A 13,236-nucleotide genomic window follows, 5' to 3' on the forward strand; every position below is an offset into this window, starting at 1 on the left:
CTCGGGTTACTAAGGCCTCAGTTTTCTCAGTTGTGAAAAGGGGATAATAAAAATATCTACCCACAGGATTGCAGTGAGGTTTGATGTAACAAATCTAAGTGCTCAAATGAATGCCTAGTACCTAGTAAGAACTATACATGTTAATTAGGTAGTATTTTAAAAATATTTTTCTAAGAGGAAAATAGTTTCTTGCCAGGATGTTCATCCAATGCTAAATGCAAAGTTCATGTATTTTCAACAGTCATAAATCAATTAAAAGATTAATATGTCTGTGGTAGTAAATTGAATGTGCCCTCTTGAGTTTTAATGAACTGTTGATTCACCCAGTATCACATACACTGTATAAGTTTGTATGTAGAGCTAGACACCTTGGTCTTCCTACTCACAATGCAGGTGAGTTAACAGATAGGAGACCATCTACAGCAGTATGAAACCAGATTTCTCTGACAACAGTTTTCCTATGATTGTCTAAGAATTTATATCCTGCTGTCGTTTAAGAGAAATGATTACACAAAAGGCAAAGGAAGATGTAAAAGTCACTGAATTATGGGGGAAGCTGAAGGGACAATTCAACACCTTAAAAGATGAAGGTGCCTATTCCCAAACTACAAGGCAGATAGATATTCAGCTAGTCTGTAGAAAGACAGTCCTGAAATTCAGTCCTGTGAATTTCTAAATTATTTGACACAAACAAGCTTACCCAGTGACACCAAGTTGTTATAGTTCTCTAATATCACATCTCTGTACAAATTCCTCTGATACGGTTTCAGGCATTCCCACTCTTCCTGAGAAAAGTCTACAGCTACATCTCTGAACATCACCAAACCCTGAAAGGACAAATCCATCTATTATTTGTAAAATTATTTATTTCCATACAGGGTCAATATTTTAGAGCTTTGCATGCCACATATGGTCTCTGTTGCATATCCTTCCCCTTTCCCTTCCTTTTTTAAACAATTCTTTCAAAACATAATTAGTTCATAGACTATACAAAAACAGGCAATGGGTCAAATTTGGCTCACAATCTGTAGTTTGCCCACCACTGCTACAGACAAAACTTCCTATGTACTGTGGGATACCTAATTTTATTTCCAGATACATTCAAGTAATTAATCAGAATTTCTCAATTAACTGAATAGTGTTCATAAGAACACTGCTTGCAATAAGGGTAAAAAAAACTCTTAATAAATGTGATTTACTCTACCTTCTTTTCCTTTAAGGATTTGAAAAAAAATAATTGATGGAATTTTTCCCCCAAATGAACCATAAAACTTCTATTTTTTAAAAAGCAGAGTTTGGGGCCACCCAGTGGCGCAGCGGTTAAGTGCGCATGTTCCACTTTGGCGGCCCGGGGTTTGTTGGTTCGGATCCCAGGTGTGGACATGGCACCGCTTGGCAAAAAGCCATGCTGTGGTAGGCGTCCCACATATAAAGTAGAGGAAGATGGGCATGGATGTTAGCTGAGGACCAGTCTTCCTCAGCAAAAAGAGGAGAATTGGCAGCAGTTAGCTCAGGGTTAATCTTCCTCAAAAAAAAAAAAGTAGAGTTTGCACAAAATTAGTTTCTTCCAGACCCAACTTCAACATTATGTTGTATCATTAGCATTTTTCCTTATAATAACCAAATCCTTTCAGTGACTATTTTTAATTCACTATACAATAGTCCATTTTATAGATTTGTTAGACTTAATAGTGATTATACTTAGACATTTAAAATATATTTTAATTATATTAAAATATACTTAATATACATTTTAAGTATATTAAATTTAATATTAACTTATTAATAAATTTATTTTAAATACATTTTTAAAAATATTTTTAATTATATTTAGAATTTAGGTTACACAAAATCTCTAAAGCTACAACGTCCAATATGCTAGCTTAGACACATGTAGTTCTTTGAATCGTGGCTAATCTAAATTTAGATGTGCTGTAAGTATAAAATATGCACCACATATTGAAGACTTTAGAAAGAAAAAAAGAATATAAAATATCTCAATAATTTTTTATTGATTACACGGAAATGATAATATTTTGGCTATACTGGGTTAAACAAAACATTAAAATTAATTGCATTTTTTTAATGTGACTACTAAAAAGTTTAAGATTACAATTGCCTTGCATATAATTCTATACTTTTTATGAGACTGACATGCTGCCTACTAAGAAGGCACTAATTCAATACTTTTTATGTGACTACCAGAAAACGTAGAACTACATATGGAGCTCGCATTATAATTCTTTTGGACAGTGCTGCTCAAAACGTGTTCTCCAGTCCTGAGAGTCTCAAATCTACTATCTCCCTTTAAAGACTTCATTTCTGCTTTATTTCTACTCTAGACAAAGACTGAACACAGAGGAGACACTGAATAATTTGGTCAATTCACATATGGACACAGATGGAGAAGAGAGGGGCACACAGGATGGGCCCAGGATGCCTGGCTCCATCCCTTACTAGCATGGGAGAGACTGGCAAGACGCTGTCAGATGGGGCTGTTAGGAAGTTTCAGGATAACTAATGAGAACGTTCACATCACCTGAAAAACATTACAGCATTTCAAATAGAGAGAAACACCAACTTACGTGAGCCATGATTTTAGAGTTATAAGAATTGGTCAGTTTTCCTCGAGTCATTTACTGGAGAAACAGAGTCCACAGAAGCCAGAGCTGGGGGAAGAAAGTGAAGCCATGAGAATAAAATGGCCTCAGAGCTCCCAAATTTTAAAAACTCACACTACTTCTCCATTCCTACACGCAACACCCCTCCATCCCCCAACACAAAGACTAGTTATGAGAGATAAGAGGTAGTTCAGACAAATACATGTCTTCCCCCAAACCACAGGGAAATCAGTTGTATAAGGATGGACACAGAGCAGAGACTCTCCTGCATGGAAGCACATGTCCAGACACTTTAGCAGGAGGGCTTCCAGTCAGTCCCCCAGCCCAGGGAGGCTGATCTGAATCTGAGAATGGGCTGAATGGGCTGTCCAGACCCGTCCTGAGCAGATCCATCTCCCTCCATTCCCACCTTTCACAGCTGAGAAAGTGGCTACATCATCTAAACTAGAACTTCCTTCTAAAACTCAGGAACCTGGCCGGCCTCCCTCAACCTCAAGACAGAAAACAGTATAGGCAAGAAATTCCCAAACCTTGCTGCACATTAGGATCACCTGCAGATCTTTAAAATATAACTGATGCCTGGCTCCCATGCCCCAAATATTCTGATTTAATTAGTATAGCATGTGACCTCAGAATAGGAATTTTTTAAAACCTCAGATTTTACAAAACCTACCCCAGGTGATCATAACAGGGAACCAAGTTTGGTAATCAAACTATATGCACCAGAATCACCTGGAGGGCTTATTAAAACACAGTTTGCAGGGTCCCAGTCCTAGAGTTTGGCACTTAGTAGGTTTGGGGTTGGGCTTGAGAAGTTGCATTTCTATTCCCAAGATACTCATGCCGCTGGTCCAAATGCCACAAAGTCAGAACCACTTGCATAGACCATGCCCAGTGGTCTTTATCATGGCAAAACCATTCTTGCACACTGGGATCCCTTCCTGTAGGCTGAACTACCATTCCCAGAATTGTCAGAGCTCACCATTCACCATTTTCCTGTTTAGAATCATCAATATTACCTGCATGGTCTCATTTACCAACACATCACTCTTGGTACCCAGGCAGAGGAAAAGAGAATTTGGGAAACTTGAGCATGGATAATTCTCTAGAAAGTAAAAAATAACTCCCTAGTTAAAACTATGTAGTAACCAAGGAGTTGCATATTAAAGGAACTGGATTAGCAGATTTGAAAAATTGACAAACCTCGTATTACTAAGATTGTGGGGAACTGGACACTCATGGTATGATGCAGAAAAAATGAAAAGATGTGTGAAATGTGTTTAGAATGGAACAAAAAAGCCAGAAAAACACTAAATATCTGGGGCCAGCCCTGTGGCTCAGTGGTTAAGTTTCCACACTCTACTTTGGTGGCCCAGGGTTTGCCAGGTTAGAACTGTGGCGGCATCCCACATAGAAGAACTAGAATGACTTACAACTAGGATATACAACTATGTACTGAAACTGTGGAGAGGAAAAAGAAAAATAAGAGGAAGACTGGCAACAGATGTTAGCTCAGGGCCAATCTTCAACACACACAAAAAAGGTGTGCTTTAAAAACAAAACTAAATAGCCTACAACAAAGTTAAATACATTATTGTGCATTCATACAATGGAAAACTAAAGCTCCACTAAAAAAGAAGGTGAAATTCTTATCTGATGTCATGGAGAGATGGTCACTATATATTGTTGGGAGAAGATAGGTTAGAAAATAGTATTGTAGTATGATTGTATTTTTGGCAGGAAAACTACATACATGTACATACATGTATATGTATTTGCATAAAATAGGCTGTGAATGGGCTTGGAATAAAATTTTGTTGTTATCTCTACTTGATGGTAGCCCTGGTGATCTTTATTTTGTTCTTCTCTGGAGTCTCTTACTTATTTAATTAGAAATTTAAAAGTTTGTATCAATCAATGTGATACACTACACTAACAAAATGAGCAATAAAAACCACATGATCATCTCAATAGATGCAGAGAAAGCATTTGACAAACGAACATCCATTTATGATAAAAAAAAAACTCAATAAAATGGGTATAGAGGGAAATACCTCAACAGAATAAATATGACATATATGACAAACCCACAGCCAACATCATACTCAATGGAGAAAACTGAAAGCCATCCCTCTGAGAACAGGAACAAAACTAGTGTGCCCACTATCACCACTCTTATGCAACTAGTACTGGAGGTTTTGCAATAAGGCAAGAAAAAGAAAAAAAAGAAATCCAAACATGCAATGAAGAAGTGAAACTCTCACTGTTTGCAGATGATGTGATTTTATACATAAAAAACCCTAAAGGATCCATTGGAAAACTAATAGAAATAATCAACAACTACAGTAAAATTGCAGGGTACAAAATCAACTTACAAAAATCAGTTGCATTTCTATACTCTAATAATGAACTAACAGAAAGAGAATTCAAGAATATGATCCTATTTACAACTGCAACAAAGAATAAAATATCTAGAATAAATTTCACCAAGGAGGTGAAAGACCTGTACAATGAAAACTGTAAGACATTATTGAAAGAAATAGATGATGACATAAAAACATGGAAAGATATTCCAGGCACATGGATAGGAAGAGTAAATAATAGTTAAAATTTCCATACTACCTAAAGCAATCTACAGATTCAATGCAATCCCAATCAGAATCCCAATCACATTCTTCACGGAAATAGAACCAAGAATCCTAAAATTCATATGGGGCAACAAGACACTCTGAATAGCTAAAGCAATCCTGAGAACAAAGAACAAAGCTGGAGGCATCACAATCCCTGACTTCAAAATAGACTACAAAACTATAGGAACTAAAACAGCATGGTAGGGGTACAAAAACAGCCACACAGATCAATGGAAGAGAATTGAAAGCCCAGAAATAAAACCACACATCTACGGATAGCTGATCTTCAACAAAGGAGCCAAGAATATACAATGGAGAAAGGAAAGTCTCTTCGATAAATGGTGATGGGAAAACTGAACAGCCACATGCAAAAGAATGAAAATAGACCATTATCTTTAGCCATACATAAAAATTAACTCAAAATGGATTAAAGACTTGAAGGTAAGATGTGAAACCATAAAACTCCTAGAAGAAAATATAGGCAGTACACTCTTTGACATCAGTCTTAGGAAGATCTTCAAATACCATGTCTACTCAGACAAGGGAAACAAAAGAAAAAATAAACAAGTGGGACTTCATCAGACTAAAAAGCTTCTGCAAGGCAAAGGAAACCAGGAAGAAAACAAAGACAACCCACCAAGTGGGAGAAAATATTTGCAAATCATATATCCAACAAGGGGTTGATCTCCAAAATATATAAAGAACTCACACAACTCAACACCAAAAAAACAAACAACCCAATCAAAAAATGGGCAGAGGATCTCAACAGGCATTTTTCCGAAGAGGATACACAGATGAGCAAGAGGCACATGAAAAGACGTTCAACGTCACTAATCATCAAGGAAATGCAAATCAAAACTACCCTAAGATATCACCTCACATCTGTTAGAATGGCTATAATCACCAAGACAAAAAAACAACAAATGTTGGAGAAGATGTGGAGAAAAGGGAACCCTCATCCACTGCTGGTGGGAATGCAAGCTGGTAAAGCCTCTATGGAAAACAGGATGATGATTTCTCAAAACTATTAAAAAGAGAAATACCATATGACCCAGCTATGTTATAAACTATTATCACCTCAATAAAATAAAATAAAAAATTTTAAATTTGTATCACTTATACTTGGACATAAATTAAAAACTGATCTGCAAGGATTATCACTAAAAGCCCCAACAGTTCCATCCCTGTTAACTTTTCCCCCATTTTCCAAATCTAGATGCAACAAATTTTACCTCTTTTAGCTACTTTTGGTATTTAAACTCCATACATTTAAAAAACATGCTAACATTGCTTCTTCTGAATTTTTAGTTTCATTATCTATTGACTTCCTACAACAGAAGGCATAGTTTTAGCTATCTTTTACCCACCCACCTCCCACCCCACATACGCATAGTTGCAGTCTCTCTATCCTTCCAATATGGATTTCTTCTATTTCAGGGGACATGAATATTCAGTTTCTGTTATTATGACCATGTAAATACCATTACCAACTGAGCTATGTAGTATCCTCAGATTATTTTGCCTTCCTTGCACAAGCTGTCTTCTTCTCTGAGGTTAAAATAATTTTGCTTTTTGTAAGCTTAGTTTTCTAGGAAATTATCACTAATTCATTTCTCAAACTCCCACTCAAATGAAAGATCAGGAGTATGAAGCTTCTGGCATAAAAGAGCAGAGCTATCTATTTCATTCTCTAGGCATCCTTCAGAAATTCAGCCAAATACTTCAGTGTCACCTGTACCCCAGCTGACAAAAGTCAATGCTGTATTCCTAAAAATTCCTATCTCTGAAATCCCACAAGACCCTGAAGTGAAAAGCTGGTTAAATAACAGGACCTAGAAAGCCTGTCGAAGGAATTGCTTAGGCAGTTTTGAACATCACTGCCCAGTAACTATTTCTTAAATAATTTATAAAACATCCATAAAATGGAATACTAAAGTAATCATTAAATGCTAAGTTTCAGAAAACAGTTAAAATGGAAAATATTCAAGAAATACTGAAAGAAAAAAAACAAAGTTTACAAAATATGTAATACGATTAGATTTTTAAAATCACAAAGCGAAACAGACATGAATAGATGAAAAAATCTCTTAATATTTCAATTGAGATTTTTAAAATTAATTTTAAATTATAATTAAGTCTCTCAATTTAATCGCCATCTCTGTCTTAAGAATTATAAATACTCGAAGATTTCTCAAACCAGAAGGGGATCGCTGAGACTTCATTTTTCTCCATGCATTCATGCAGATATGATAAAATCCATGATAGCACGAATTCCTCTTTTAATCTAAGAAGCAGAGGTCTTGATTTCTTTTAAATTCTCAATTAGTGTTATCCTATTATTCAGAAATAAAACCATATACAAAAACACATATCCTTGGGGCCGGCCCAGTGGCTGAGAGGTTAAGTTTGCATGCTCCACTTCAGTGGCCCAGGGTTTCCCGGGTTCGGATCCTGGGCGCGGACAGGGCACCGCTCATCAAGCCATGCTGAGCAGGCATCCCACATGCCACAACTAAAAATACACAACTATGTACTGGGGGACTTTGGGGAGAAAAAGGAAAAAATAAAATCTTTTTTTTTTTTTGAGGAAGAGCAGCCCTGAGCCAACATCCGTGCCCATCTTCCTATACTTTATATGTAGGACGCCTACCACAGCATGGCTTGCCAAACGGTGCCATGTCCGCACCCGGGATCCGAACCAGCGAACCCCGGGCCACCGAGAAGCAGAACGTGCGCACTTAACCGCTGTGCCACTGGGCCAGCCCCTAAAATCTTAAAAAAACTCAAAAAAAATTCCCACATATCCTTGTAGCAATATTTTGGGAAAATATGCTCTAAATACTAATAGTGATTATTTCTGAATGTTGGGACCATGCATAATTTTAATTTTCTTCTTTCTTGGGTTTCTAAATATTTCACAAGCCTGAATTAACTCCATCATGAAAAATATTTTTACAAAAAGCTATTGCCATTAAAAAGATTTTTTTAATGAGTTGGGAGAATGGGGTACCTTACAGTCATCAAGAAAATTATGATTAAATAGACCTGCATATGTGGTAACAACAGGGAAATCAATGTGACTGAAAACATAATTCCTATCACTTCTTGAATACCGTATCTCATCAGCCCCCAAGATCCTTCTGTGAAGGATCACAACGCTGGTTCACAGCATTTGCAAAGTGCTTAAGAGACAGCATGAACAGCAGACAGAAAAGAAATCCTTATTTCACAGCAGCTGCTCAAAACTTTGAGCTTACCCCTTCTAAGCTCCAATGAACAGCCAACTATTAAATCCTTGCAAAATATCTTATAAATCCTTATCTTAGTGTTCAAGATAAATATGTAACAATTTCTTAAAAATCTTTATTCACAACACTTCTCAATTTTACATTATATACTACTTTTTTGTTATGACTAATTCTTTATAAACGTAATTTTTATTATCGTATAACATTCCATCACATGGATGGAGTGTGAGTTACTTAACCATTTCCATATTGCTGGATACTAATTTTGTAAAAGATTGTCCCAAAAGTCATTTGCAGTTATTCCAGACTTTCATTCTAGACCAGTCAGAATCAATCTTGTTGGGTCTTACCTAACTGATAATATCATGAAATGATAGAGTTCCTCCCCCTCAAATTACCCATTGACAAATACATACAACAATTCTGTATATAATCTTAAAAGATTTGTTTTCCTGAAAATCCATAAACAGAGTCCAAAGACTTCATGTTAAGAATCCCTCTTCTGGTCCACTTGAGCGTCTGATTCATTTTCCTGCCTGCAAGCACGCATCATAATTACCTTCACATTTTCATTACCCTTGGGAATATGGAAAGCTGACAGGGAATCAGAGCCATCATTTAACAGCAATGGCTAATGTTAATTAAGCACTTCTTTAATGTGCCAGGTACTCTTCTAACAGCTTACAGATATTAATTAAAACAACCTGTGCGGAATATACTATTATAACTCTGATCTTACAGACAAAGAAACTGTGACACAGAAAGATTGCCCAAACTCACTCAGACTTAAGTGGCAGTCAGTATTCCAACCCTAATCTAGATTCAAAATTCTTAACCACTACATACACCTCTCTCGGTCTATCCAAAGACATACCTCAAACAAACTCATCCTACAAACTTGCAGTTATAAGAATGAATATAGTTCTGAAGACCTAACGTACAACATGGTTACTATAGATAATAACAATGTATTATATATTTGAAATTTGCTAAGAAAGTAGATTTAAGTATTCTCACCACAAAAACAAGGGTAACTATGGGAGGTGATGGATATGTTAATTAGTCTGATTGTGGTAATCACTCCATTCCTCACTGTATACATATATCAAAACATCATGTTGTAGACCTTAAACATAAACAACTTTTTCTTTGTCAAAAACAAAAACTCATGCTACCAAACCTCTAACCACATCTGGCTGGCACCCAAAATCTCTTCATGGGTTCCGTTGGAAAAAAACCCCCACTCCTACTCTGGAACCAGTAAAGATATCTAAAGCCTAAACTACTCCTTAACAAATCGCGGTGGAAAACAAGGCATGAACATGAACTTCCAGCAGGACTACTTCCGTCATCAGAAAACCAGCGCTCACAGAGCAACTGCACACGCAGTAGCACACGATGAACTGCAGAACTGCATTCAGTCGGCGCTAGAACGGGAATCTATTAACTAGGTCCCCCGCCATTTACTAGGTAGGGAAATCCTAAAGCCCAAGTCAGTGAGTAGACCATTCTTAAGCAGGGCATTCGAAGGGAAAAAAAGAAAAAAAGTCTGGCGTCGTGAAAATCAAACGCATTTCACAGAAACAAAGCAGCAGCACAAACTCACAGAGGACGCGGCCTTCAGAGGCGCAGCGGCGACTCGCTTCCCTTCAATGGCCTTCTCCGCAGACCGGGGGCGCTGGGGAAGGAAACAGGGGTCAGTACACCCCAGGCTTCTCTCGACTCTGTCAGAACCCATCCTCCACGCCCCGTTGCCCCTCGCTACCCACCACAGGCCTGCACAAATAAAACCGAGAGGGAGATGGGAGCGGTCACCCAAGTCCGCGTTCGCTGTTTTGGGTCCGCAACTGCCCACCCCCGGGGCGGCCCACCGCGTCGTCTTCTGTCCAGCGGGTGCCCCCGAATGGAGGCCCAGGGCTCTGCAGGGGACCTTCATTCTGGGCCTCCACCTCCGACTTCCCCCCTCGGGCCTCTCTCTACAGCCGGGCCTCGGAGGTGGAGGTGAGGGCGGAGGGCCGCCGGACCTCAGGCTCTCGCCCCGCAGAACAGGCCGCGCCCAAGCCGAAGCCCGCGCGGTCCGGGCCCACGGACTGCAAACCCTCCCTCCGGGGGCAGCGCATAGCGGCCTGAGGTCCCAAGACCCACCCCCGGGCCGGTCTGCAGAACCTGGCTCGCCCTGCGCTCGTTTCCTTCGGAAAAGCAGCAACCACAACCGAACCCGGCTCGCCGCACTCAGACCGCGCCTTGCTCCGAAGACCGCCCCCGACTCCTGAGGTCCGCGGCGCCGGGGTTCCGGAGAGCGCCCGCCGCGGTCCCGAGTGCGCAGGCGTGCAGGGGGCGGGGGCAAGTGCCTCGGCTCCTCTGGAAGGGCTCTGAGGGGCGGTGGGGCCTGATTCCGGCCGGCCCACCGAGCAGAGAGGCAGGGTTCCGGAAGGGCCGGGATGTGTCCAGTTCCTGAGGCCTGCGAAGGTGACCCCGTGAGTGACCGGTGCTATCGAGGACAATCCGGGCCTGCTCCTCTGTTGGAACTATAGTCCAAAATCACAACAGCTGTATATTGCGACTTTCTCATTGGGTTCTTGGCTCTGCGTTTAGGCAGCGAGCCCCGCCCCCAGAAGCCGAGCACTGAGGCTCCTGGGAGTTGCTCCTTCTGCCCGGAGTGCGCAGGCGCGCGGATCGGGGGCGAGCACCCGGCTCTTCAGCGGGCGGAGGGGGCGCTGGGGGCCGTGTCCGCGGAAGGCTGGGCGGTGGGGAGGGGAAAGGAGGGCCTGTAGGAAGAGGTTGGAGCCGGGAGCCCGGGTTGGCCCTGGTGTCCGGATCTTTAAGCTTGTGACCGTGGCCCCGTGATACCCCAGTGCCGCGAGCGTGGTCTGTGTGGCGTTTGCTGAGGACCTGGCGTGATGCCCCGTGTGCCAGTGTGTGATGGCGTCCGGGCTTGTGTTTCCGTGCGTGGAGCTGTTTGCTGCCTGTGTGCCATTCTCTGGGTGCGGGACTGGGGTGGCGCCAGAGAGAAGGTTGAGGGGGATTATGTCCGACTCTGACGCCAGGTTCAGGGGTCTCTGGTTTGTGGCTTCCTTTGTAAAGTGGCTGAGATTGTATCTGTGAAGGTGGCTGTGCCTTGAAGGAAACCAGATATGTCACCGCGAAATATGCCTCTGACAAAAATTCTGAGCTGAAGGCAATTTAGAAGTGTAGAGGAGAAAGACAATTCCTCTACACACTCTAAGTCCTTCTGGCTGGGCTACGGTTTAAATTGACATGAGACAAAATAACAGGAAAAAATCAAAGCTTCATAACATGTCTATGTGGGAGAAACCCAGGAAAGCTGAGTAACTTGCCAGAATGGCAGAGGCTGTTCCCTTAAATACTGTCTTCAGCTGAAGAGAGGGGAGGGTGTTGGGCTGAGTGGTTTGGAGCTTCAAAGGGGAGGAAGGCAATTCACACGGAGATGGAAATGTAAATAAGCCAACTGCAGACAATGTGACATGAGAGACACGTTGTACATGACATTACAGTTACGGTATTAACTCCTTCCTGGAGCAGGCCATTCTATTTTAAATTCTTTTAGGCAGTTGTGGGGGAGGTCAAAGTTTCTTTCAGTCTTTTGTTCTTGAAAATAATCAAGTCAAAGAGACATTTTGGGGTGGCCAAGTCTGATCCCCCACAGAAGCGTCAAAGGCAGGAAAAGCTCTCTGTACCCTCCTCCACTTTTGACTAAAGGCAGGATATAAATTCTCCTTTACTGGAGACCGATGAGGATCAAGGCTGCCCCAGGAAGAGAAGCCCAAGGTGACCTGCCCTACATACCGATCTATATCATCCTCTGGGAAGCATAAGATGTCCTGACCTGATCCTTATCTAAAGTTATAGGACCACCCAATAACAAGACCCCACCTGCACTGATACCATTTTAATGACTTTTTTACATAATCTTTCCATTGTCTTTTAAAGAGATAACTGGCATACCTATGCCTTAAATTTAGCCCTACCCTCAACCCAAGTCTGCAGCTCTTCACTGCCCCATGGGTTCTGTCCCCATGCTACTCCAGGCTATTCTCTGAATAAAAGAGCACTACTGCTAGACCTTGAGAGTCCAAGAAATCTTTCTTTCCACTCCTCAGCTCGCCGAGCCCGCATCAGAGACAACTTTAGATTCTTTAGCTTGTGGGTGGCACCTAAGGAATCTGCAAATAAATGTTAGTCCATTAGCTTCCTCCCACGGTTTGTCACCTTTGGAAACCTAAAACTGCTTTTCTTTACTGTATCATTTCTCTACAAATTTATTGTTCCTTTGTTGAAGTTGCAATATAACCTGGAGTTGTAAACCATCGTTTTGTGTTACTCTTCTTAGCGTTTCTCCCATATGACATGCAAACATAGGTTAATAAATTGTATTTCTCCTGTTAATCTGTTTTTTTACTCAGGAGCCCCAGCTGAGAACCTTTAAGATGGATACAGGTAAAGTTTTTCCTCCCCTGCAGCCTTGTTGTGTGTTATTTCTGGGATGGTTTTGATAGGCCGGCACTTCTGGTTATTGCTTTGCATGGGCACTGTGTTACTGGGTGTTGGGATTTTGATGATCCGCACCTTGGCCATTCAGTGTGCTCTTGGGAATGTGGTGCTATGGCAGGTGAGTAAAATACTTAGGGCACAAAAAACGTTAGAAAGGAGGTGGTGCTGATGATACAGGCTCAATACAAGGTTGACATAAGGGAAGCCATGTTGTAGCAAAGAAAC

General features: G+C 40.9%; 1 protein-coding gene across 1 annotated transcript in view; it reads right to left on the reverse strand.

The window, feature by feature from the left end:
• Positions 1–12,917, reverse strand: part of LOC124250392 (uncharacterized) — a 64,513-nt gene extending 51,596 nt beyond the window's left edge. The window contains 4 exon segments of the mRNA XM_046682189.1: positions 701–827; positions 2,586–2,669; positions 10,106–10,177; positions 10,666–12,917. Of these exon segments, the coding sequence (XP_046538145.1) occupies positions 701–827; positions 2,586–2,636 (178 nt within the window). The 5' untranslated portion in view covers positions 2,637–2,669; positions 10,106–10,177; positions 10,666–12,917.
• Positions 12,918–13,236: the final 319 nt, after the last annotated feature.

This window comes from Equus quagga, chromosome 13, assembly GCF_021613505.1.
Source record: "Equus quagga isolate Etosha38 chromosome 13, UCLA_HA_Equagga_1.0, whole genome shotgun sequence".
Taxonomy (NCBI): domain Eukaryota; kingdom Metazoa; phylum Chordata; class Mammalia; order Perissodactyla; family Equidae; genus Equus; species Equus quagga.